The following is a 26,495-nucleotide window of genomic DNA, read 5'->3' on the forward strand; positions in this document are numbered from 1 at the left end:
TGGGGCTCCAGGCCCTTCCTGGCAGAGGTGGCTTCAGAAGGATCAGAAGCTTCAAGTGGGAGGCCAAGGGTGACACGGTGGCCAGAGGCCTGCACTTAAGGACCCCTGCTCCCCTAAAGCCCTGGCTTCCATCCCTCAGAGCCCCAGGTGGGCTCATGAGGTGCTGCCCACAAGCCCTAAAGTGTCATAAAACGGAGGGGAGATCAGCCCAGGGCAAAGATTCTGGGGAGGGGCATGCAAGAGGAAAGGGCTCGCCTTTACCCACGACTTTGGGGCAGGGAACCAGCCCAGCTAGACTTACCTGAGTCCTTTTCCTCTCTCCCCTGCCTTCCTCCAAACCCCAAGGAAATCAGAGCCAGCTGCCTGGTTTCTTGGGGCTGTTGAGCTGTTTCTCCTGGCCCTCTAGGGATGACCTCAGTGTCAGCAGACGGGGCTTCCCCCACCCATCCCAGCCCCTCTTCCAGGCTCAAGAGTGGTGGTATGCAGGACTGGAACCCAGGCTTGGGACCTGAGGGACCCTTGGGTGCACCAGGAGGTGGGAGTTTGGGCTCAATCTGCAGAGGAAGGATAAGCTCCACCAGAGTTGGGGGGTGGAGTGCTCTCTCTGAAACAGGGAAATTGAGGCCTGCAGCCCAAGGACAGGGATGAGGCCCTGCCAGGCATGATGGGAGCGGGGAGCCGTCCCTTCATGGTAAGAAGCCTTCTGACTCTGGTCAGGTCATGCAGGACTGGCTGAGGCCCAAGTGGGGAACAGAAGTGAGAGGTTTCTGGAATCCTCCAGTGTGGCAGAGAAGGGCCAAAGGCATTTTAAATCACAGGAACATGTGCTCACGGCTGACAACACAGAGTCCAGAAGGAAGGCGGGATCCCAGTTCTGACTCATCCACTTCCCGGTGTCCCCTCTGGCTCTGGAAGATGAGCTGGTTTGGGGGGAAGGATAAGCAGGTAGTCAAAGGAAAGAGCCAGGACAGGAGGGCTTCAGCAGGCAGACCAGTGAGTGCAAAGGCCTGAAGAGAGAGCAGGCAAGATGATGTAGGGGCCTGGGCTGGGCAACCAGAGAGTCCTGGACCCTGATGGGAGGCGAGGAGGTGGGGAGAGGGGCCGTGCCAGATCACTGAGGGCCATGCTGGCCTGTGCCTGGATGGTGGGAGGCTTCAGAGCAGGGGAGGACCAGGTCTGATTCTCAAAAGATCCCTCTGGCTGCTGGGTGGGGAATGGACTGTGGGGATGGAACAGGGGGCTGCGAAGGAGGCTAGTGAGGTGGTCCACGGGAGAGATAGGAGGGCCTGGACTATGTGGTGACAGCGGACAGATTCTGGGTATGGGAAGGATTAGCCATGGAAGTAGAAAGAGCATTTGATAGCACACATGCTATGTGCAGGATACAGCCCCCTCTCCTTATGGGGCGAGTAGCTTGCCCATGCCCCCACCCTGCCAATGTTGGCCCCCTGCCACCCCAGTGATGGGAAACAGCTGGTAGAGCAAAGGGTTCCCTGTAGAGCCTGGAGCCAGGTAAGAGACAGCTGGAAACCCCTGGGCTGGGGGAAAGGAGCTCTGGGTTCTTAGTCTGGGGCCCAGCCCCCTGCCACAGCTGGGGTTGTAACCATGGGCCTTAGTTTCCCCACCTGTCAAATGAGTTGACAGCCCTCCCAGGGCTGGTGCAAAGCCTGAACATGGGGCCAGAAGGAAACAAGACTTGAAACCGTCAGGTGGGCTCCTGATCAGTAAGACCACAGGGGCCTGTGTGTGGGAGCCCCAGGCAGGCATATCCACCCTCCTACCAGACCGTCCTTCCCACTTGCTCGTGTTTATGTGTTTCCTTCCCATCACCTGGGCCACGATGACTCACCCCAGGCCTCATGGGTAAGTGAGTAACTGGCTGGGGCTGGAGCCAGGCCCTTGGGCAAGACATTTCCCTTCCTAGGCCTCAGTTTTCTCATCTGTAGAATGGACAGACAAGCCCTGCTCTGCTCACCTCACTGGGGACTCTGGGGCAATGCGGGGCCAAGTTGGCGAACACTGCACTGGCATGAGGGCCATGAGGTAGGGCCTTTGCGCTGGGATCAGGCCTGCTTGACATCAGTCCCAAGTCAGCCAGCCCTGAGCAGGCCTTGAAATGTTCACTTGCCCAGGCTGACCAGCCCAGCAGACCCCCATACTCTGAGGGGAACCCCATGCCCAAGAGAGCTTGGAACAGAGGGCAGCTGGGGTCATGAGAAGGGCCTGGCTGGGCCCCAGGACTCTGTGTGACCACGTGGGGGACTCCAGTGATGAAGGGAGGCTCACACAGGGGAAGTCGCAGAGGGGAGGCTCCACTGGGTAGAGAGTGGAAAATGCTGGGCCCTGCAGGGGAGGATTCGGAGCAGGGGCAGACTCTGCTGAGGTTAAGCAGGGCAGGCTTCCTGCGGTCATGGCCCCTCAGAAGCTGGAGATAATTTCGGGGGTGGGCATGGAATGAGGAAGTGTGTGGAGGCAGGGGTGCTGTGTCTGGGGCACCGAGTAGGAAGCAGGAGGAGGTCAGAGTGAAGTAAGCTGGGGGTGGGGACAGAGAAGCATAGCTGGTCTGGCTATGAATTGAGACGTTAGCAAAAAGTTTTACCTCCCGTGTCTACCACAGTTAATCAACTGGTCCTGCCTGCTTGGAAGGGTTTTCAGGCCAGAGGATGGTTCAGCAAGTCCTGTGATTGACTAGTAATGCCTGCCAGGGATGAAACGTGGCCGAGTGGTGAGCCTTCCACACCGAGGCAGGCCCCAGTGGGCTGGTGTGTGGCTGGGAAAGGCACACTCTCAAGTGAGTAGCCCCAGGGAGTCCACCTGGGGAGGTTGGCCAAGGGCCTGCAGTCACTGCTGGGTGGGGAGCAGGGAGAGAGGAGTTACATCTGTCTAGTTCCCCCTCTGAGGTCCCACTTCACTGCCCTGCACACTCCCTTGCCCAGGGCAGGTGCTCAGGAAATGAGCCTGAATGGGAGGGGAGGCTCCTCCAGAGGCAAGGCTCTCTTCGCTCTTCCCCTCCACCTTCTCCAGGTGGCTTTGGGGAGTTCCCAGATCTTCTAGGCCCTGGCTTCCATCCTGCCAGGTCTTGTTCTCTGATTTTCCTGGGTGTGGCCCTCTCTCTCACCTGCTCCCCAGAGCCCTGACCTCCTACCCCCTCTGCCCCAACACCTGGGCAGGGCAGGGAGAGGATGGACAGGCTGGGCCCCCAGCAGCAGAGCTGTCCCAGGCAACAGCTTCCCTGTGCCATGCTGCCATCACCCAGGGCCTGGCAGCCCCCTGCTGGGAGGCAGGCCGGGATGGACTTCTGTTCCATCCAGAACTAGTCACCACGGAGATCCCAGCAACGGCCAATATGGAAGGGTGAGCCCAGGTGACTGGAGGGCTGTGGGAGAAGAACATGGATTCCATCAGCCTGTAACAGCCCCTCTGGGTTATCTGTCTGTGGGCACCCCTCCAGCAAGAGTGGCAAGTGCCCACACATACAGGGTCTGTTTGCATGTGTGCATATCACAGTGAGTGTGTGTGTACATGTGTACTGTACATTTCTGCACTCGTGCATAGGTCTGTATTTGTATGCATACACATATGTGCCTGTGAGCATATATGCATGTATAGGTAGATCTATGTGTGTTTGGGCCTGTATTATGTGTCCTTACGTGTGTGTGTGTGTGTGTGTGTGTGTGTGTGTGTGTGTGTGTACGTGCACATGCATGGATGTGTATAGCCAGGAGTTCTGTGCAGGGCAGGAGAGTCGCCAGGCTTTTCACAGTCCACTCCTGGCCTGGCTTAGACACTACTTGTTCTGACTGCAACCCAGGCAGGCACCTCACCAAGGGATGCGGGAGAAGCTGTCCCAAGGTTCAGGGGCAAGCAGAGTGACCCCTAGTCTGGGTCTCAGGCAGGGCTCTTTTGGCACATCTCCCCCAGCCTAGTGGAGCTGCCCTTGGCAGAGACTGGCTCTGTCACCAGCAGCAGGCATCATGGACTGGAGTGCCCTGCCCTTGCCCCAGCCCCTGCTCAGCTCTCATAGTGGGAAATAGACCTTGATTGGAAAGCTGCCCTCCTGGAAGCAAGCAGGAGCTCATCCCAAATTTGTGCTAGCCTCCTTAGGGTAGGAGGGCAAGAAACTGACCCTCCTCCCCTCCTGCCCCTCCAGCATATGCCATTCAAACATGCTGGCCCATCTCTAAGAAATCCAGGGGCAACAGTGGGAAAAGGAAAGTCCGCTTCCAAGATGCTTAAACTATTCTTGGTGACACAGCTCCTGGGTCACCATGCCATGTGGACGTGTGTTTGGGGGGGGTGGTACACACCAGTTCATATCTGTTCAGTTCACATCAAACATCCCACCATCACAGCTAAGCCTTGCCGGTCTGGGAAGCCCCCTTCACTGTGTGGCTCTGGGTCTGGATATGTGCAGACAGGGAAGGTAGCTTCAAACGTCCCTCATGGGTTTGGGCCTGGCAACTGGGGGACGAGGGATGAGACAGAGATGGCAGGAGGAGAAATGGCCTTGAGGAGGGGCAGGCATACCATTGGACATCCAAAAGGAGAAAGTCTGGTGGGTGGTGTAACCATGACTGTGATAGAGTCCAGAGCAAAGTTGGGGGGCAGGGGTCCTGGGATCACAGATCAGGGGGGCTAATCTAGCCTGGAGGATCAGAGGAAGCCTCCCTGAGGGTGACACCTGAGCTGGGATATTCTAGAAGGCAGGCAAAGGGTGAGGGCAAAAAAATGTCCTGACTGAGGGAAGAGCGTGTGCAAAGGCCTGGAGGGGTGTGGGAGAGGGGTACAGCCCGCAGAGAGTTCAAATACACCCCACCCGCAGCTCCCCTCCTGAGACCCAATCACCCCCAGGGACCCACACCTGTTCTGGGGCCCCCCTGCCCCTCAGGGAGACCCTAGTGAGTGGGGCACCTCTCCCAGGGGCTGCAGGTGAGGGAGGGTCTGAACCTTGAAGGGCAGGAAAGGCCACATTCCTGAGGAGGAGGAATGTCTTTGATCCCAAGCTCTCGCCCAAGGTACCAGGTCCCCTCTCCCAGTATCCTTGAGGGAGGGTCACAGGTGCAGAGCAAGGCCCTGGGCAGGGGCAGCTCTGGCCTCTTGCTGTCTGACCATAGGCAAGTTCTTGTTATGCTCTGAGCCGTGTATGTCAGAGGGTTCTGTGTCTGTCCCTCGCCCCCTCCCCTAACACCCAAGGGCAGCCCTGCTGGGATCCACTTTGCGCATTGTGTCTAGCAGTTAAAGGAGGCAGGGCTTCCACTCAGGAACCAAGGCTTTGGGGCTCTCCTCCGGCCAGGGTGATGGGGGCCCAGGACCACTGCAGCATCTCCCATGGCCAGGCTAATTCTCTTCCACCCCTTTGCTCCCCCTGTCACCCCCTCCCCAGATGCTCTCCCTTCTCCTGTACTCAGTCAAACCCTGCCTCTTTTTACATCCCTGCGGGAGGATGCCCCCCACCCCCCAGGGAGTCTTCCCAATTCCACACATCCTCACAGGTCTCTCCTCCAGGGTGGCTGTCCCCGCTAGAGGAGTCCAGAGGGTGAGGGAGACTAGGGAGCCATCACAAGCTAATGTGAGGGGTGGTAGGCCTCCTCCCCTCTTCCGGGAGGGGCTTCCTCGCGCACGGGGGATGGAGACTGGGGGGGCACAGTGGAGGGTCCCCTCGCAGTTGTGCCCCCACTAGTGAGAACAATGGTCAACTCCTCATCAGGCACTGCTGTAGGCGAAGCTCCAACAGGCCCCCAACAAGCCCGTTGAGGAATGACTCACTGGCCAGCAGGTCCCCTCCCTTGTGGGTCTGCTCAGGCCTCTCTTTTGAGTGAGGTGCTGGTTGTCTCCATCCCTGACAGCCAGCACCTGGACTGCCGGCCAAGGGGCCTGGCTTCAGAGAACCACCCTCCCAGCCTGACAGATTTGTGATGGACTGGTTGGGCACTGTCCAGACCGGCACGATCCCACGTGGGAAAAACTGAGGCCCAGAGAGGTGGGAACCATACTTGGGCCACACAACACGTCAGCAGGTGGCAGGGCAGAATCCACATCTGGGCCCCTCAGGCCCCGGGAGCCCTTTCCACTCGTCCTAGGTCCCCAGGGAAGTAGGCTCTGCCCAGCAACCCTAGGACAAGCCTGCGCGGGAGGCCAGAGACCTGATTCTCCTATCACCTCTCTGGGCATCGAATCTTGGGTGATAAGGCCACCTATGATTGCAATGCTGTCATCTTGCTGGGAGTGTGACTGTGGGAGAGATCCCTGCTTCTTTTCGACACAGCCCTGCAGCTGGATGAAACCCTTCACGTAGACTATCCTTCGCATGGACAAAGGGGGGGTGGGGGGAGGGAGGTGGGCGGCGGGGACTGACCCAGGGCCGCCCCTCTTCGTGCCTTCCTGTCAGCGGAAAGCTCAAATCCTGCGGGTTCCAGAAGCACTCCCTTCGGCAAATCTCAAGCACCACCGCCCTTCATCTCTGACGCTAACCTCCCTCCAGCTGGGTGTAGAGGCAAGGTGGCGGGGAGCCGATCAGCCTCGGGCAGAGTGGGAAGGATAAACCCCAAGGATGTGGGAGCACTCCGCCCAGCAGGGAACGGACCAGACGAACCGCAGGATCAGCCGCGAGCTCCCTCCCGACGCAGACAACCCTGACTCAGTACGGAAAGTGCGGCAGGCCCTGCGCACGCGCACCGCTCGAGTCGAGCCTTTTTGTTCCAGCGCTACCTGCGGATCCATTCACCTACTCCGCCTAGGCAGCCTGCGAGCCGATACACAGCGCTCGCTGAGACCCCGCCCACTTCCCGCGCTGGGTGGAACTCTCGGCGGGCCCCGCCTTCCTCTCTCCGCCCCACCGTCTCCTTCGGCCGCGATTGGCCACCTGCGTGGCGCACTCCCGCCTACCACGGAAGTTGATTGGTGCGTTGGGAGGTGGGAGGAGGAGAGCCGATTAAAGAGGATCCCCCCCCAGCACCCGCTCCTGTGGAAAAGTCACGTGGCGCTTCACTCGGCGCCTGTCACCACCCCGCTCGTGCAGCTTCCTTAAAGGGCCCGCTCTCTCTTCCCAGGTCCTTTCAGGATTTCTTCACCCCTGCCCGTGGAGGGTGGCACGGCCTTGGGCCGTCCTACTCCGCCAGTCGCCTAGGTGCTGATCTCCCCTCAGGCCTGCTGGGGTGAGACTACCTTCAGGTCTTCAAGCGTGTAGCCCTCATTGGGACTATGCAAGTTGCCAGAAACGGTGACCGCCTAAGCACAGGTCATGGCACGTAGTAGGCGTTCAATTTCCATTTGTTGAATGAACTCGCTGAGAATGAATGAATGGAGTTGACAGGAGGAGGGGGCTTTGGCTCAGCCTGATCGCCCCTTCCCTCCGCCACATCCCCGGGGAAACTCTGCTTCCGTGAACGTAGGAAGGGGATGCCACGCGTAGGACGCCCCCAGGGCAGCCCTTCAGGGTAGGGCACAGAAGAGCTGGGAGCGTGGGATAGGGGACCCGAGAGGGTCTTGGCCGGGCCCCCAGGCGAGTCATAATCAGTTCTGGGCCAGGCGAGACGGCGGCAGCGCTGAGGCGGGGCGAAGGCCGGGGCGCAGGTCTCCGGGCACACGGGACCGCTCGCGCGCCCGCGTACCCCGTGGGGAGGGGCGGCGGAGTTACGGCGCCTTTAAGCTCGGGCGCCGGCCCCGCGGCCCCGCCCCCCGGAGGACGCCTCGGCGCGCGGCCGTCCGAGACGCCGTTTAATTGGGGCTGTCAGGCCGCGGCGCGCGCGGAGGGCCGGGCGGGACGGAGGCCGGGGCGGCGGGCGCGCAGCTCGGCGGGAGGCGGGCGCCCGGAGACGCGGCTGGGGCCCGCGCGGCCGGGGCGCCGTCCCAGGGCAGGGCTGCCCGGCCCCGGCCCCGGGCCGCCCGCGCTCCCCATGAAAAACCAGCTCCGCGGCCCCCCAGCGCGGGCGCACATGTCGGCCTCGGGGGCGTCGGCGGCTGGGGGCACCGGGGCGGGGTCGGAGCCCGGTGCGGGGTCTGGTTCCGGCGCCGGTACCGGGGCAGGCGCGGCGGCGGGTGCGGGGGGCATGCCTTGCAAGAGCGCCGAGTGGCTGCAGGAGGAGCTGGAGGCGCGCGGCGGCGCGTCCCTGCTGCTGCTCGACTGCCGGCCGCACGAGCTCTTCGAGTCGTCGCACATCGAGACGGCCATCAACCTGGCTATCCCGGGCCTCATGCTGCGCCGCTTGCGCAAGGGCAACCTGCCCATCCGCTCCATCATCCCCAACCACGCCGACAAGGAGCGTTTCGCTACGCGCTGCAAGGCGGCCACCGTGTTGCTCTACGACGAGGCCACGGCCGAGTGGCAGCCAGAGCCCGGCGCTCCCGCTTCGGTGCTTGGCCTTCTCCTGCAAAAGCTGCGCGACGACGGCTGCCAGGCCTACTACCTCCAAGGTGAGGGCAGCACCGAGACCCTGTCTGGGATTGGGGCTCTCCCGCGGCTCCTGGGTGCCCCAGCCGGAGGCCGCTTTCTCTCCCCGTGCCCAGCCTGCCCGGCCGGCGCCACGTCGCCCCCGGCCCGCATTCTCCTCTCCCGGGCGTCCGGCCCCAGCTGTGCGGGTTTAGGCTGGCACGCGGGCCTCCTCTACACCCCTTTCTGGGCACGATCTAAGTGGGTCGAACAAACTTCTCCCCGCCTGGGCTTTCCTTTTTTCGTGTTGTTGGGGCCATGGCAGCTCCTAGGTTCCCCGTGAGTCCCTCAAAGGAGGGAGGGTCCCCTCCTGGGCACCCAAGTTCAGCTCCTACAGCCTGGAATGCGTGTTCCTGGAAGGCCACGGTCAGGACAGGAGCTTTTCATAATCGTCCCCGCCCCCGCCAGGGAATAGGGATCATTTGGGTTGGGGGACTCCGGGCATCCCCGCGTGGGTCTCATCACTTGGGAATCACTGCCTCTTGGAGGCGCTTGGGGCAGGGCTGTAAGCAGTGTTCCTTGCCCCAGCTCTGGTTTTCTGGGACCCCCAAGTCCTTAGCCTGCCACCCCAGAGATTGTGGAAAGGGGAGGCAGCGCTGGGAGGCGAGTGGCTGCAGCCGGTGTTTCCAATTAACATTCCAAAATGGCCTCTTGCTGGCAGCGGGGCGGGCAGGCGGGAGGGGAGAGGAGGCCTGCGGCACCCTCGGGCGCAGGGCCCATCCTTAGCTGCAAGACGCTCCCCATTTCTTGTCCCTGTAAAGCCCCCAGCAGCCTCTCCTTCTGTGGGTCCAAGGCTTGGGGGGGACCTTGTGTTATAAAGGGGTGGGTTCTGGAGAGGTGGAACTGGGACCCCTTTTATGAACTTGCCCCTGCCGTGGGAAAGAGCCAGCAGATACCTTCACACTACTTCCCGTGTGGTTGAGAGTGGGGCTCAAGCACCCGATTCCCAGTCAGGGGGCCCAGGCCCTCTCTGCCTCTAGCTGACCCAGATGCAGCTCTGGCCCCTGCGGTCTCATCTATAAGAGGGGTTTGCAAACCCACAGGTGTTGGCCTGAGATGGGGTTGTTTGCTTTCCTTTACCGCTTAGCAGTTGCTGAGCACCCATGGGTGCCAGGTGTGCATGGGAGCTGTGGAAGAGGAATGAGCTGGAGTCTGTCCTCAAGTGCCCTAAAGTTGGTTGTATGGCTGGGGCCCTGAAGCCCTATGGGTAAGGGTATGGAGCTCAGGCATGTTACTTTATCACTTGGGGCTTCAGTTTCCCCATCTGTGAAGTGGGTCGTAGAATAGTTGTGGAGAAGACAGGAGGAGATACATGTGTGAATATGTAGCACCGCCCGTGTGTTGTCCACTGTTGGTGTTACGGTGCTTGCCGTTGGGGAGCCCTGGCTGCTGTTGGGCTTGTGCAGCCTGTTTGGTCTGGGGACACTGGCATCGTCAGTCTCTCATCCGGGCCCTGTCTCATTCTGGCCACAGGTGGTTTCAACAAGTTCCAGACAGAGTACTCAGAACACTGCGAGACCAACGTGGACAGCTCGTCCTCGCCGAGTGGCTCACCGCCCACCTCAGTGCTGGGTCTGGGGGGCCTACGCATCAGCTCTGACTGCTCAGATGGTGAGTCGGACAGAGAGCTGCCCAGCAGTGCCACCGAGTCAGATGGCAGCCCTGTGCCATCCAGCCAACCGGCCTTCCCCGTCCAGATCCTGCCCTACCTCTACCTCGGCTGCGCCAAGGACTCCACCAACCTGGATGTGCTCGGCAAGTACGGCATCAAGTATATCCTCAATGTCACGCCCAACCTGCCCAACGCCTTCGAGCACGGGGGCGAGTTCACTTACAAGCAGATCCCCATCTCTGACCACTGGAGCCAGAACCTCTCCCAGTTCTTCCCTGAGGCCATCAGCTTCATCGGTAAGTGCTGCTGCGTTTCGGGCAGGGTGGGTGGGCTTGCGCATCAAGGTGTGTATGGGACTCTGGGTGTTGCCCGTGCCTGGCTGGGTATCTCTGGGCCTGTCAAGACCTGTGTGTGCCCTGCATGTGCCAGCATGTGCCCATGGGTGTACCCAGGCCCACTGTGAGTCACCGAGGCCCTCGGGGCCTGAGCAGTCCCCCGACTCCCAGGCTCCCCGCAGCTGTTGGAGCCTCGTGGACTCTGCTGTCCAGCTTGGGTTTTTCTGGCTGCGCTGTTTCAGGCTCAGCAAGCTGAAACATCCCAGCTCTCAGACCTCCCACGGGTCTTGCTTGCTTTGCGTCACGCCTCAGCGCACATGTCTCTTTAGGGGCTGTCACGGAGCCTCTTTGGGCTTTACTGTGTACCTGAGGGGGCTAAAGTGTGGCCTGGAGCCAAAGTCCTACCCACAACTGGCAGCTGTTGGAACGTGATGACCCAAAGGGCCTTGGCGGGGCCTCAGATGCTCCCGGCAGCCTGTGGGGCTTGCTTGGCATGTAGGGGGTATCCAGAGAGTATGGGGAGAGGCTGAGGAAGCCCTCCCCAGAGTAGTGTGTTCTGCTGTCTGGCTTAGCGCCCTCTGAGCCCCCTGCATCCGCAGCCTCAGCTGACTCGGGTTCCTTATCTTTGACCTCCCATCCTGCTTTCTCCTTGGCCAGCTGGAGGCTATTTAGATGGCAGGTCGTCTTTGGGTTCAGCTCTCACCCAGGATTCAGGAAAGGGACACAAGATCAGGGTGAATGTAAACCCTGGGCTCTCCGAGCCTGGTGACCCAGTGTTCTGTCCAGCCTCCAGTGGCAGGGAGGGGGTGGCCAGGCAGTCGTTTCCCTCTGGCGGCTATGTCCAGTGGAGGGCGTTTTGGTGTCAGCTGGGCTGGGCTCGTGTTAATAACAGGAAGTGGGAGGCTTCCCCGCCTCATCCGCTTACTGGGAACCAAAAGTAGGTGCCTGGCTGGGAGGAAGGAAGGAAGCTGAGGCCTGGGGGAGGGGCTGTGTCGGGGGCTAGCCAGAGCTTCCCAGCTCTGCTTGGGAGGACATGGCCAAGAGGGCTGTGGGTGCTGCCTCAGCATTCGTGCTCTCTCCCCAGTGAAGAGGAGGGTGAAGAGGGGGCCCTCAGATTTCCCAGGGCTGAGCCTGGTTTGTAGGTGTTTTTATCCTTCTTGGAGGTCCCTTTATATCTGGGGAGGGGGACAGAACAGGGTGTAGAGGTGGGAGGAACCATACTCCCTTTTTGACAAGTGAAGGAATTGAAGCCCAAGCATCCCATAGGACTCAGTGGGGCAGGATCAAGCACCAGCACCCCCAAGGCTCAGCCATACCCTTAGAGGGCTAAAAATAAAGCCAGCGGAAGTGGTTTTACTTTGGATCACCCAGGAGTGGGTTTGGGGACCAGGCCTTCCCCTTATCTTGATGTGTCACCACTGGAGGCTTGTCTCCACTACCCCCTTCTCCTGCCCCAAATCTAAAGGTCATACAATGTGGTTCCACGTGAATCCATGGCATCGGTCTCTTCCCCTGCTGGTCTGGCCCCCAGTTGGTCCCTGAGTCTGGATTAAGCACCTACTGTATGCTTTGCCCTGGGAACCCTCATGTGGGCTTAGGGAAGGGAAGTCCTGCCAGGCCGGAGGCAGTGAGCGCCATATGAGGAACAATTTGTGAACCTGTGGCATTTTGTAGGAGTGCATCTTGTAGGAGTGTACCTGGCTCCCAGTGAGCTCAGGTGGGGACCTTGGGGACCCCAGGCCTGCCTCATGTTAATCTGTACCCCTGGCACAGCTATGGCACAGAGATGCAGCTGTGCTTGGGTCTAGGGGAGGAGAGATTACAGGACCGAGTTGGCCAGTGGCTCAACCGGTATTTGAGCTCCTACTGCGTGTCAGGCATAGGAGTCTGAGCACCGCACTGGGGGAATCTGGGAGGAGGCATGGAGGGGAGAGTTGGCAGAACTTGGTTGGCTGTGGTGGGAGATGTTACTGGCACATGGGCCAGGGAAAGCCTAGTAAGTGGGCTGGGTAGGCCCCACATAAGCAAACCCCACTCGTGAAACTAGGGGTGGCCCTGGTCCCAGTCCCTGGCTGTTCCGGAGCAGGACTAAGGCCCCAGGGACTGGCTGGGCCCAGGGCAGAGCTGAGTGCTGCCCGCCGTTCCCTTGTGGAGGAGCCTCCATGAGGCCTGCTTCTGTGGAGGCTCTCGGGGGCACCCATGGAAGCTGCCCCAGGAGAGCAAGCTCAGCCCCGAGCCCCAGGTCGTGGGCTAGCAGGGGTGAGTGCTACGAGTTAGGAGGAACCTTTGTGTGACCTTGTGCTCGTCACTTGGTCTCTGTGCCTGTGTCCTCATTGATAAAATTAGCTTGGTAGCCATGGTGCAGATGACCTGAGAGGATGCAGGTGACACCTTGGCATGTCGTAGCACACGGTTATAGCAGCAGTAGGCCTAGCAGTGATCACAGTGTTTGTGGTGCCCTCCCTTGGCTCAGGTCCTTCTAAGAGCACTGTGAGTAAGCAGGCCCTCTGACAGGAGAAGACCGAGGCGCGCAGCAATGTCCAGTGACTTGGAGCTACTGTGTGGCAGAGCCCTCTCCACAGTCATGCTCTTGACCTCGACCCCAAGTTGCTGTCCCACCCGCCTGGGACTTCACCAGGTCACTCGAGAGTCGGGAGGCACCAGCCAGTCACCATGCCGCCCCCAGCCCCACCCGTGCCCCAGCCGCACCTGCGGTGGCTCCCTGGAGGAGGTGCTGCCCTGACCCGTGCCTGTGTGTTTCAGACGAGGCCCGCTCCAAGAAGTGCGGTGTCCTGGTGCACTGCCTGGCAGGCATCAGCCGCTCGGTGACGGTCACGGTGGCCTACCTGATGCAGAAGATGAACCTGTCGCTCAATGATGCCTACGACTTTGTCAAGAGGAAAAAGTCCAACATCTCACCCAACTTCAACTTCATGGGGCAGCTGCTGGACTTCGAGCGGACGCTGGGGTTGAGCAGCCCGTGTGACAACCACACCCCCAGCGAGCAGCTCTACTTCTCCACGCCCACCAACCACAACCTGTTCCCACTCAACACGCTCGAGTCCACGTGAGGCTGGGGGCACGAGGCAACGGGCCAGCCCCTCCCGGGCCTCCACAGGGCCCGCAGGGAGGGCCCACGCCTGCTGCCTCTGGCGTGAGGAACCCGGACATCGCCTGTGCCCAGAGGTGAGCTTCCCTCACCGTCCCGGGGAGGGTGCAGCCCACAGCCAGGCCTCCCCCGGCAGGACTTTCCGGAGGGGCCCTCAGCTCTCAGACGTGTGGCTTTGGGAGTCCAGCGGGGCCTCGTCCTTGTCCCAGGACACTCCTTTCTGCTGATGGCCCAGCCAGTTTGGCTATTTTTTTTTTAAAGACACATCCATGGACCTGAGTTTACTTTTTATTTTTGGCAGGTAAATCCGAGCTCCCTGGAGCAGAGAGAGTGTTCAAGCTCTTCTTGATTTTTCTTTTTTAATGAAAAGTGTTATTTTCAGGCTACATGCAACAGTGGATTGTATAAACCAGTATTTCATCCCTTTCTTGATCCTGCGAGAGAGAGAGAGAGAGAAGTGTTATCAGTTTGTTCTTCTTATTATTTCAAAAAGCAATTCTTGGGTTTTTGTTTTTAATGGAAAAGACAAACCCTGCGTTGATCTTGACCAAAAGCGTTTTGCACATGTGTGAAGCCTCCGTTTCCGCAGCGGCCCTTAAAGGGGTGGTTCGCTGCTCTCGCCAGCTTTGGACTCCCAGGCCTGCCCACACCTCCCACCTCGGCCCAGCCCGACCTGGCGCTGCATTTGCCTGTGATGACTGCCGCGAGTGGTGAGTGGTGGGCTGGACAGGTGGCCTTTGCATTCTCTGCCCACCCAACTGCCCTTCTGGTGGTCCCTGCCAACTGCCCCAGGCAGCAGAGGGAGGCCCTGCCGCTGTCCTGCTGGAGGTGGGGCCACAGGGGGCTGCCACGCAGTAGCATTAACCCTCCGGGCTCAGCCCCGAGGGGGGCCTGGGCCCCAGGCCCTTTTTATATGTACCCACTACTTCTGTCTCTTCCTCTCTCTGTCTGTTTGTAGCTGAGGGTGCAGGCCCAGTGGCTGGGGGGGCGTAGGTGGTGGCGCCCAGCCCTGCCTCCCCCAAGTCTCTTCCCTCACCCTGGTTGTTGCTTTGGTTCAGCTGCCACTCCCAGCCCCCTCGACCCGTGAAAGCCTGCCCTGTGCTCATCTTGCCCCTGCCTTCTATTAAGAAACTTGCACCCATTTCAATCCCAGGGCAGGGGTGGGCGGCGAGGATGGACAAGGAAAGGGGTGTGAGGCTCTGTCCATCCCCCCACCCCCATATCCACAGAACAAAGCCACGGATTCCGTTATCCTCCTCCAGTTTTGTTCCTTCTCCAACCTCAGTTCTCCCAGGTGTCAGGACTGCATGGGGCCCGGGGAGGGGTGAGCAGTCGGGCTGGGGTCCCTGAGCGAGCCAGCACTCAGCATGTGAGCAAGGCCACGGAAACTCTGCCCCCACTGCATCTTACCTCACAGGGGTGGTTTTCAGGGATTCTTTAAGGCAGCAGATTAAAATCTTGCCACAGTCAAGAAATTGACAAAAAGCTTCCATGCTGTACATGGTTCTCTTTCTCTCTCTTTCTTACCTTTAAAAAGAAAAACCCAGAAAGATGCATCAGATTTGTGTAAATGAGGGTATGCCAAGAGGGTGGCCAGTTTTGCTTTATGAACTTATGAAGGAAAATTTGTGACCCTACATATATATACACACACATACATATATATATCCCGATCCAGCAACGGGACTTTGTTTATATTGCAAATAAATATTATTTTTTCTTTAAAACGAGTTGTGTCTGATAAGGGCCAGGGGTGGAGGCAGTGAGGAGGGGCACTGTGGCCAGTATCCCAGTGCCTGCTCTGCGAGAGGCAGCAGTCTGATCCTGCCTGGGGCCTGTTGGGCACTTGCTTTGACTGGTCGGAGGTGCCCAAAGCTGGGAGGAGCGGCTGGGGTGTGGGCATTTCCCCAGCCCCTCAGGCGCAGGCAGGCAGGGGCATCTGGGCTTTCTCCATGGGCTTTGGCCCACTGGTTGACAGATCAAGGCTTGGAGAGGTTTTATGGACCAAGGTTACAAAACTGAGCCCCTGCTCGCCCAGAACCGCCCAAGGCTGTCCACTTGGACATTGCCCAGACTGCCCAAGCGCTCCAGGCTCCTGATCTGCCCCGCTGCGGCCCCAGCGCCCTGACCCTTTCTCTTGCTGCTCCTGTGGACGGGACATGGGGTGTGCGTTTATCAACCTCCCTCCTTCCCCCTCTGTCCCTGGGATGCCTATAGGACGTGAAGCCTGGTCAGTGAGCGGGTCAGCCCTGCTTTGCTCCTCAGGAGCTGGGTGGCCTCAGACAGGTCCCTCAGCCTCCCTGAGCCTCAGTATCCATTTCTGTACAGTGGAGCCAGTCACACCCAGATACCCAGTGCTTTTCACGTTCGGGCATGATGAACACCTGATGTTCATTTCCTGGTTTGGACCTGGGCCTGCAGGGGGGGCTAGGCTGTGCCCAGCTTCTCCAGAGCAGATGAGCATCAGCCCTCCATGCAGGCCCCTCTGGAGGCTTAAGGCCAGGCCCTGGGGGAAGCAGGGGGCAGGCAAAGGTCCTGGAGAAGAATGATGGCCGTGGCCTGGGGAGCGAGGCCCCCAGTGGGCCCCACAGCCCCATGTTACAGATGGGGAAACGGAAGCCCCACAGGGGCTTCACCTCTGGCTGGACTGAGCGAGCCCGGGTCATGAACTTAGGGGACCTGGGTGCTGACTCCGTTTCCCCATCTCTGCCTCTCCCCTGGCTTTATCCCTTCTGCTGTGACCAGCACTGGACTGGCCCTGGGTGGCAGGTAGGTGGGCAGGGCCGGAAAAGTGAGAGCAATTCAGCCCCTTCCCCAGCACTCCCCTTTGGGCCGTCTAGGCTCTACCGTCTCTGTGTCTCTGTCCCTGCCCCATCTCTCCCCGTGAATTACGTCCAACCAGAACAGTCACACCCTCATGCATATGATGAGGGCTAGGTGGGTTCGAATCCCAGCTGTGTGGCTGCCAGCTCCTCAGCCCTCTCACTCAGCCTTCCCATCTTTAGAATGGGGGAACACTGCAGTGCGGCCAGCAGGCCCGTGGGAGGGGGAGGAAGGGGGTTCTCACAGTGTCGCCAAAAGGGCGGGGGCTGCTTTTGCTCTTGGGCTCCCTCAGGGCCCTGGTCCTTCTGTGCCAGGGGCGGGCAAGGGGGTGGGGGCCTGAGCAGGCAGAGACTGGACCTTTGTTCCCTCGCTGCCCTCGGCCGGGGCTGGGGAAGCCCGCGGGTGCTGGGCTGGGGGCTGGGCCCTCGACAGGCCGAGTAAGTGCCTGGCAGTGCCACCGTGCCCAAGCACAGGGTGGGGGGTGGGCGTAGCAGTCTCCTCCTGAGCTGGCTCCTCCAACCCAGCACTGAGGGGCTTTACCTCCTATGCAACCTTAGGTCAGGTGGCCTCTGACCTTCAGTCTCCTCATCTGTAGAAACTCCCACCTCACTACCATGCCTGGCTGAGGTTCCCTTCAGCTTCCTGCTGGTGGGGGCAGAGGGATAGGTCATGGCTGGGTGGCTGGGGCCCTGGGTCCTTGCTCTGACCTTAGTCTAGGCCATGCTTACTCTGGACTGCTGTCCCCACCCTGGGTCCCAGGTTCCTGCCTCATGGTCCCTCACTCTGAGCTCCTGTTATTCCACCTTGTTTTGGCCGTGCTGTCCCCACCGTGGGCCCTGTCCGTCCCAAGCCATCTTTGGCTGAGGCCTTGGATGCCAGTGGAGCTCGAGGACACCTGGCTCTCAGCTGCATCTGCTTCGTCTCTGTGCCCTCAGTCCCATCTCTTTCCTCCTGACCCTCTTTTTGCCTCCCTTTGGGTCCCCATTTCTGTCTCCATCTCAGCCCAGGCCCCCAGGACCCCCTCATCCACTTCTTAGCCACTTCGTAGCATTCTCATGGGAGGAGGATCTGGGCCACTCATTCAGTCACTCACTCACTTGCACATTCATCCAGCAGCCATTTCCTGTGCCGACTGGGCTGTCCCAGGAGTGGGAACATGCCTGAGGGAAGTTCAGTGATGTCAGACTGGGTGGCAGGATAATGGGGGCCTCAACTTGTCCTCTGATAAATGAATCAGGTGCAACAGCAAGAGTGACTAAGGCTGGACACGAGAAAGAACTTGTAGCACTGTGGAGGAGTCACCCTGAAGGGAGTCTGACAAGGACACCACAAAAGAGATGAACATTTCCCTAGGGTGGTCCTGCTCCGAGCCCGGGGGAGGAGGAGGCTGCCCTCAGGAGAGGGGCCACCTCCACAGGACCCCTCCCCAGAGTGCAAACATAGTCATCCCTGATGAATGGGGCAGGGCGGGGGCAGGCAGCAAGCCTGTGCTGGAACCTGCTCCCAGCCCTGCTGCCGCCAACCACCTGGCACACGCAGGCCTGCCCCCGGACACTCTGTGTGCAGCGGGCAGACCCTCTGCCTCAGCACGGATGTGGCCGGGAACACCGGCACCCACACCCAAACCCTTAACAGAAGCCAGAGACGCTGAGTAGAAGCAAGGCCTCCCCACCCTGCTGCCCTGAGACTTTTCACCCAGGTCCTGCCTCCCCCATCGGGCTGGGAGCCTTCTCCCTCTGGCCGCATGAAGGACCAGACACACGAGCGCGCACACACTGCCCCCTCATTCCTCAGACAAGACAAGCCCAAGCAGGTCTCACGGCGATGGAGGAGCCGCCCGCCTCTGACTCCAGCCTCCTCTCATCAGGGTGTGGCCCGGTGAGGTCATCCCTTCCCAGGCAAGGCCATTAAAGACCATCATTAGCAACTCCCCAGAGGTAAGATGAGGCCTCAGCCCCATTGTCTCTGGCTGGGCCAGATGAGCCCTGACAGGCAACAGGGGACTCCGGCCCCTGCCAAACCCCCTTTGCTCAGGAAGGCAGCCCCCTTCCCAGGTCTGCTCCGTCGCATACCTCCAGGGGGCATCATCTACCCTGTGGCTTCTGTGCAACTGTAGGATCTCCATCCGCCCCTCTACGTCCACACCTCCTCCTCCAGTCCCAGGGCCCTTCCATCCCTGCTGCAAGCAAAGAGGGGCCGCAGCCCCTTCTCCAGGGCTGGATGGGCCGGGGGAGGGGTGGAGGGGTGTGGTCCAGAGGACAGGGGAGCCCCTAAAGAGCTTTAAGCCCACGGCTGGCAAGGTATACTTGTCACTAGAAAGATCCCCCAGAACGTAAGTTGGTGCAGCCACTGTGGAAAACAGTATGGAGGTTCCTCAGAAAACTAAAAATAGAACTACCATATGATCCAGCATTCCCACTCCTGGGCATATATCCAGACAAAACTAGAATTAAAAAAGATACATGCACCCCTATGTTCATAGCAGCACTATTCACAATAGCCAAGACATGGAAACAACCTAAATGTCCAACAACAGATGAATGGATAAAGAAGATGTGGTACGTATACACAATGGAATACTACTCAGCCATAAAAAAGAATGAAATAATGCCATTTGCAGCAACATGGACACAACTAGAGATTATCATACTAAACGAAGTAATTCAGACAAAGAAAGACAAATACCATATGGTATCACTTATATGTGGAATCTAAGATATGGCACAAATGAACCTATCTATGAAACAGAATCACAGACATAGAGAACAGACTGGTGGTTGCCAAGGGGGAGGGGGTTGGAGAAGGGATGGAGTGGGAGTTTGGGGTTAGCAGATGTAAGCTTTTATATAGAGAGTGGATAAACAACAGGTCCTACTGTATAGCACAGAGAACTGTATTCAATATCCTATGATAAACCATAATGGAAAAGAATATTAACAAAAAGAGAATGTATATATAACTGAATCACTTTGCTGTACAGCAGAAATTAACATAGCAGTGTAAATCAACAATGCTTCAATTTTTAAAATATTGATTAAAAAATTAAAAAACAGATCCCCTAGTTTCTGAGTGGAGAATAGGCTGAGGGGCAAGTGTTCAGGACAGGGGACATTGAGGAGGCTAGGATGGTCACAGTGGGTGGTGGGGACTGGACCATTGTAGCATGGGAGGAGATGGGGAGAGAAGGACACAACCGCAGGACCAGCAGCACTTGAGCCTCATGGGAGGCAGGACCCATGGTGCGAACACAGGGTCCCAGTGTAACTTAGCAGGACCCTATGGGGCCTTCCTGGGACAGACCCCTCCTCCATATCCTCTGCTGTAGCCCCTCTCTGAAGTAACCAGATAGCTTTGTGCAGTGGCAGTATCGTAGCCAATGAGGTATTATCCGAGGCATGATTATTGCTAATTGAAGTACCCAGATAATGGTATCTGATGCACATTTCTTGAGTTGTTTTACAGATATGAAAACCATGACCTGGCTATTGTAAATAGAGCTGCAGTGAACACTGTGGTACATGATTCTTTTTGAATTATGGTTTTCTCAGGGTATATGCCCAGGAGTGGGATTGCTGGGTTGTATGGTAGTTCTATTTTGAGTTTTTTAAGGAACCTCCATACTGCTCTCCATAGTGGCTGCATCAATTTACATCCCCATCAACAGTGCGAGTCCCTCTGGCTTTACATGATGAACTCATTTAATCCTCCCTGCAGCCCTGGGAGGGGGCTGCTGATTGTCCCCAGTGGGCAGACGAGGAAAGCAAGTTGAGAAGGGTCTGCACTGGGGTCTGGGTGCACGTCTGGCTGACTCTGGAATCCTTGCTCTTGTCATAGTGAAGAACAAATCTGCCTCCATATTGGACCTGTTTCTTTTACTCTAACCTTTGTCTTCTATTACTTTTGCTACAAGTTAAGAATGTTGCCTGTAGCCTGAAATGTACAGGACAGCCCATTCTCAAGGCTCTGACTTTCAAAGGTATAACACTTTCCCATTCATATAGAGATAAAAGGTTGCAGAAGAGAGAATAACATTTGTCTTGTTGGAGGTTTACAGGAACATCATGACCTGGGCTACGTGGACAGACGCAAGAAGGAAGGATTCTGACACCAAGAAGTTTGCAACAACCAACCAACCACACCCCCTCCCCCTTTTAACATGAAAGAAGCCTGAATTCCAACTCTGGTAAGGTGGTTCTTTGGGACATTAGTCCACCATCTTCTCAGTATGCTGGCTTTCTCAATAAAGTCGTTATTCCTTGCCCGAACAACTTGTCTCTCGATTTACTGGCCTGTCATGCAGTGAGCAGTACAAGCTTGGACTCAGTAACACTCTCAAATATCCCAGGCCTGAGAGGTCCATGGTGGCTTTGGGGTCTTTGACCCCTCCCAATCCCAACACCACCTGGGCTCCCACCGGTGCCAACCCTAGGAGCAGCATCTTGAGGGAGGGAGCCTATAACCCCCTTTCTGAAGGGATTACAATGCATCTGTGGGTTCCCTGGGCCAGGCTGGGCAGGGGAGGCGGAGGAGGAGAGCTGGCATCACCTCGGGAGGCTTGGGAGGGAGTGTTGAGTCCGGGCTGTCCCAGAGTGCAAAGGCTGGAGGGGCAGAGACTCAGGGACACCCAATACTAAAAGGTAAGGTGTCAGGGAGGCTTCCCAGAGAAGGGGACATCTTGTGGTAAAGATGGAGCTTCTGCTGTTCCTGCCTCCAGGCCTTTGCCCCTGCTATTTCCTCCCCTTGAATACTCTTCATCACCCACCGCTCCATTCAAATGGCTAACTCTGCCTACTCTTTCCCTGAGCTTGGCTCAAATGCCTCCTCCTCCAGTAAGCCCTCCAAGCCTCTTCCCCAGCTGAGGTTCTGGCACCTCCTCTGGCTCCCATGGCCCTCTGTGCAGCCCCATTCCCTGAGCTTGGCTCAAATGCCTCCTCCTCCAGTAAGCCCTCCAAGCCTCTTCCCCAGCTGAGGTTCTGGCACCTCCTCTGGCTCCCGTGGCCCTCTGTGCAGCCCCATTCCCTGGAGGCCTTGCTTGTCAGGACGCTGGGTCCAGCTGGGCATCATCATCCCTCTGGCCACTGTCTGAGGCACCTCTGGGAACTTGCCCAGCTCTGGATGTCAGGCCTGCGTGACCTGCGCACACAGAGATGTTGCATGTGTCCCCAGAGTACATGTCCTCACGTGTCCAGGTGTTGCTGATTTTGCACCTGCCTCTGGAGATGCTGAGGAGGTAGGACTGACAGGATCTCTGGCCTCTGCAGCCCCTGTTCTCCCTGCCTCTGTGCCCACCATGGTCGCCTGCCCTCCCCTCTAGTTCCAGCCAGAGCTCCTGTTTATAAATATCTGCCACCACGTGGGCTAAGTGGAGGGGTCTGGAGGCCACGCTAATTGATTAATTAAACCCTCTCGGTTAATTAGCTCCGTCCCTCCAGGGAAAAAAGCCTAGAGCTGGAGCCAAAGCCTCCTCTGGGCTGGGGGAGGGTTTAATTAGCCTGGGTCAGGCTGAGCCTGATGCCAGCTGCTGGGGGCAGTGGAGAGCCGGGGAGGAGTTCTGGGCACTGGAGCCAGCGGGGCCACCTGGGGTGGGGATAAGGGGCCTCCAGCTTGGGCCTGAACCAGCCACTGAGCACCCTGCCCAGCCTCCTGGCTCTTCACCTGAACCCCAGAGGCCAGGGGCAGTTGGACCTGGAGGAGGAGGGGAGAGGTGCACCGGAGGGGGCAGGACCTGTGGGAGCAAAGGAGTGGAGGCTGACCCCGGGAAGATAAAAGGGCCTTTACTTGGTTAGCATCCCCACACGGGCTGAGGGAGACTCCAGTCTCTACAAAAGGGCCTCTCACCCTTGGCTGCTATAGCACAGTGAGGGCCTTGAATGCCAGCACAAGAGCTGGAACTTTCTCTGGGTGTGGGAGGACACGGCAGGTTTGAAGCCAAGGAGGGACCTGATCAGGTTTGGGTTTTGGAAAGATCGTGGGCTGGGGTCGGGGATGGATTGCTCAGGCGAGAATGGATTAGAGGGGCAGGAAAGGGGTGGGAGCTGGAAAAGAGGGAGTTTCAGGTGTCCAGAGAGAGTGGAGGTCAATCAGGTGTGGGGACTTGTGCGGAGGTAGGTCTAGCCTGGGTGTCAGCAGACTAGCTAATGCTGTGTGGCCTAGGGCCACCCAGTTCCCTTTTCTGGGCCTCTCTCCCCTAATCTGCAAGGTTCAGGGAGGGGTCCCCGAAGGCCAGAGCCTTGGGATGTGAAGTCAGGCATGTTTCCTCGCCCCAGGACAAAACACCTGCTTTACCCGCAAGCTCTCCTGGCACCCAGGCATCCTGCCCAGCAGGGTTCACATGCATGAAAAGCAGAGCCCAGCCCCCAACACTGTAACATCATGGTTCCAGACCAGAGGAGAGAGGAGGAGGGAGGGGGAGGGAGGGGGACACCTTTGCTGGGTACCTGTGCTCCGGATGGCCCCAGGGAGGGAGCTGGCCATGGGTAGGAGGCCGGGAGCCCAGGACACCATAACCGCCACAGAAGCAGGCAGGGCTGCAGCCTTGGCAGGAAGCCGACCCTGGGCCGGTCCTCCAGCTCCCTGAGTGGCTGCCCAAGTCGGAACAATGACCCTTTCACGTCACGCCTCCTCCAGTCACAGCAACTTTGGCGCCGTGGGACAAAGGGGCCATTTCATCATTGTTGGGCTGGATCAACAGCCCGCCGGCCTGAGCCCTGCTGCCCCCACCCAGCCCAGGCTCGGGCAGGGAGGCTGGCTGCCCAGCCCGGCCAGAGCCCAGCACTTTCTCCCCGTTCGGCCCAGCCACATCCATCCGGAGACCCTCCTCGCCTTCCTTACCTTTTGAGCTCAGCAAAAGCTGGGCCAGAGCCACGCTCTAAGGACCTACGAGGACACCAGGCTCTGCCCCCATCCTTCCCCTCCTGAGTCTTGGTCTTCCTATCTGTGGGAAGGGGGCTGGGTGAGATGGTCTCCCAGGCTCCATCCCCATCTGCTACCCTGACCCTGAGGGGTAAGACTTTCCACTTGTGCTCCTGCCCTCAGCCAGCGCCGGCCCCTAATGAGAGCACCAAAGTGGGGAGGAGCCCCTGGCCCATGGGGTGGGGAAAGCAGAGGAGGTCTCTTGGTCTGAGTCCTCACCAGGCCCCTGCTTAGCCTCTGCTCGCAGTGACCTTCTGTGGTGGGAGCTAGCTGAAGGCCACTTCTGTTCACCCTTCAGCTAGCCTCCCCTCCACGAGCACTTGGCCAAGAGGCCCCGGGCCAGGGCTCTACCCAGGGCAGACTCTCCCCACACACAGCGCTGTCTTCTGCCTCCTTTTATTAGGGAATGGGGAATTGGAGCCCTGAGCCAGCAGGCTTCCTCCCTTCTCCACTTGGCCAGCGTTTGCTGGGGCTTCCTAAGAGGGAAAGCAGTGGAGCCTTAGGGAAGAGGTCCCAGTCTGGGGATCAAGACAGAAACTGCACCTCCTACCCCCTGAAGTCAGAGCTGTCTCAGAGAGAAGCCCGAGAATCCTGACATCAGGGGCCCCAGGCACAGCCTCAGAAGCAGGGATGTGGGACAGGGTGGTGGCCTCGTGGCGGGTGCCCACAGGCAGCCATGGTGTTGGTAACTCATCCCCCAGTGGAGTGCAGGGGGGCTCCAATTGCTGGGGGCCACCTGAGGGTGGGGAGGCAGGTAGCTCAGCCAAGGCTAGGGCGCTTGGGGGGTCACCCCTGGGGACATCTGCATGACATAAACCATTCAAGCAGCCAGTCTGGGACTGGAACGCCCCTTCTGCTCAAGGAGGAGATAGGCTCTACCCTGGTGGGCTCCTTCCCCAGGACCCAAGAGTGGGACAAACTGGGAGGGTGGGTTCCTGATGCTGGGGCGAGAGAAAGTCAGGGGCACGTGGGTGCCACAGTTTTCTCCACGTCACAGATGAGAACCCTGAGAATCAGGGTGAAGTGACCAGTCTAAGCCACACAGCAGGCAAGCGGCAGAGCCTCAGCAACTGGGGAGGAGGGAGCCGGAGTCTGGGGCTGGTCACCACCGGGGTCTGGTCTCCCGGTGACCCTACTTGGGTGCTGGGCAACAGGCTGGCTGTCGAGGGCAGATACTGTGTGTATGGCTGCGGGGGACCTGCAGGGCCAGGCCTGTTCCCTGGTTCCTACAGCTGCCCGTCCGCCCAACCCTGCCCCACCAGGCCCGGCGGCACTGCACACACACTGCCCATTTGCCCTGCCTCACTTCCTCTGACTAAGACTAAAGAATCACCCCTTCAGGGGACTGGAGCCTGGCACCCGGCAGCAGGAAATGCCTGGCCCTGCCCTCTCCAGAGCCTGCCCGCCCTGCACACCACCCACCCCAGTCTAGACTCCCAGGAACATGTGGGGGTGGGGCCACTGCCCTGGGTAGAGGCTGCCAGGCTCAGCCTGGGAGTAGAGGTGGATGCTCTCCCTCCCAAACCTGGCCAAAGGCCCCTTCTGTCCCAGCTGCCCATCTTGTTGACCTCCAGCCTCAGAATCCCTGGTGCCCCAGCCCACTCAAGCCCAGGGCCCTGGGAGGGGGTTAAGGGCTGAGCCCCTGCTATAACTCCAGCCGCAAAAGACCGAGACCTGGGCTCTGATCACAGTTTCAACCTCCTTCGATTCCAAGGCAGCCTCTGAACTGTGTCCCTCCAGGGAATGGAGGTTGAGGCTGCCTCAAGATGCCTGAGGACAGAAGTGGGAGCCTGGCCTGATGACACTGGGGGTTCCTAGGATCCCTGAATGATCTGCTGCAGCTGCCATCAGGGTAAGGTGGGGGTCGGGGGGATGGGGCTTCAGGCAACTTCTGGCTCTAGGTGGGGTCGCAGCTCCAACACAGCCCTCAGTCTCCAGGCTCTGCCCCAGGCTCAGGCCCCAGCAGTGGTCAGCACCTGCCCAAGCTGAGCCTGTACTAAGCTACTGAGGCTCAAGGGAGAGGCACAGCTGCCCGAGTGTTCCTCAGCAGGGCTGGGAGGCCGAGGCTCTGGATTCTGGCTCCAGCTCTGGCCCCAAAGGGCAGTGGGCCTGAAGCTAGGTTCCTGCACCCTCTGGACCTCAGTCTCCCCAGCTGCGCACACTGGCTGGACTCACTGAGGGCTGCTCCCAGTTCAGACACCCCGAGTTCTTGTATAACACCTGCTAGGCCAGACATACCATGGTCTATTAGTCAACAGGCCCCCAAATAGTCACCTCATCTGACTCAAGGGTTCTGGGAGGGGACTCCACTCTGTCCTCAGCCTCTGACCTCCCATGAAGGGTCACTCTGAGGAGGACACACAATGCTCTGATAGCACCATCCCTCGGCCCCAAGACTCCTGAGAGCCTCTATGTAGGTGTGCACCCCACTGCTGCCCTGGGCTCGGTGAGTGGCTCTAAGCTGTGTGATCCAGGGCCAGTCTCTGTCCTCTCTGGGCCTCAGCTGCCACCTCTACACCATGAGCCCATTCCCTCCTTGGGGGCTGTGGCCAGGATCAGAGATGTCTCATGAACCATAGCTCTGGTAACAGCTGAGCCAGGGGGGTATCACATACAGCCGCGTCCCAGTGGGGTGAGTTTTGTGGCCCAGCAGAGAGTCTGGCTTTGCAGACTGGTTTGCAGTCCCACCTTCAGAAGTGACCCCTCACTTCTCTGAGCCTCACTCAGTGGGGATAATAAAGATACCTGTCTCACCAGCTGTGGGAGTGACTTGTCTGAGCCACCAGGCCCTGGGGAGAATGGGAGCAGCAGCTGTTACTGGGTGTGGCTGCTGGGCAGGGCGGGGGCGGGGGGCAGCTCCCAGACACCCTCAGAGCCGCTGGCCCTGGGCTGGGAGTGGATTCCAAGGACCTCACCCCACTGGGGTAAGGCCCCCGGGATGCACCTTCAGGCACTGCCCAAGCAGCCACACTGCAGGGTGTGCCCCGGCCGGAGGAGGACCGAGGGGGTGGACGTGCTGCCTTGAAGGTGGGGAACACAGTCTGGTGACCCTGCAGGTGGGTGCAAGGAGCAGGGTGCTGGGCCACTCTGCCCCGGGGCTGGGTCTCAGGGGACAGAGGGCAGAGAGAGGGGAAAGGGGTGTGGGCAAGCCCTCAGGAAGGTGGTCTCAGGCCTCTCTCCTCTGACAGTAGGACTCTGAATGTTGCGATCTGAGCCTGAACTCTGGGTTGGGGGGAGTCCTAGGGCCTCAGCCGGCGGCCAGTGGGCTCAGCCACG

General features: G+C 59.1%; 1 protein-coding gene, 1 long non-coding RNA gene and 1 pseudogene across 9 annotated transcripts in view; 2 read left to right on the forward strand and 1 right to left on the reverse strand.

Annotated features, from left to right (window-relative positions):
- Positions 1 to 7,828: 7,828 nt before the first annotated feature.
- On the forward strand, positions 7,829 to 15,211 carry DUSP7 (dual specificity phosphatase 7). The gene is made up of 3 exons (XM_068559482.1): positions 7,829 to 8,412; positions 9,902 to 10,336; positions 13,139 to 15,211. The coding sequence occupies exons 1-3, from the start codon at positions 7,896 to 7,898 to the stop codon at positions 13,444 to 13,446; spliced, it is 1,260 nt and encodes a 419-aa protein (XP_068415583.1). The 5' UTR covers positions 7,829 to 7,895; the 3' UTR covers positions 13,447 to 15,211.
- Positions 13,774 to 26,495, reverse strand: part of LOC137774251 (uncharacterized) — a 79,804-nt gene continuing 67,082 nt past the window's right edge. For 5 of the 8 annotated variants that reach the window (XR_011075802.1, XR_011075803.1, XR_011075807.1 and 2 more), the window contains 2 exons: positions 14,895 to 15,011; positions 13,799 to 13,918 (listed from right to left, as the gene is read on the reverse strand). This is a non-coding gene — a long non-coding RNA (uncharacterized lncRNA). Of the gene's footprint in view, positions 13,919 to 14,894; positions 15,012 to 26,495 lie in introns of all 8 variants that reach the window. The other 3 variants (XR_011075801.1, XR_011075805.1, XR_011075806.1) reach the window with 3 other exon arrangements.
- LOC137774338 (U4 spliceosomal RNA) lies at positions 19,655 to 19,779 on the forward strand (annotated as a pseudogene).

The sequence above is a fragment of the Eschrichtius robustus genome, chromosome 12 (genome assembly GCF_028021215.1).
Source record: "Eschrichtius robustus isolate mEscRob2 chromosome 12, mEscRob2.pri, whole genome shotgun sequence".
Classification (NCBI taxonomy): domain Eukaryota; kingdom Metazoa; phylum Chordata; class Mammalia; order Artiodactyla; family Eschrichtiidae; genus Eschrichtius; species Eschrichtius robustus.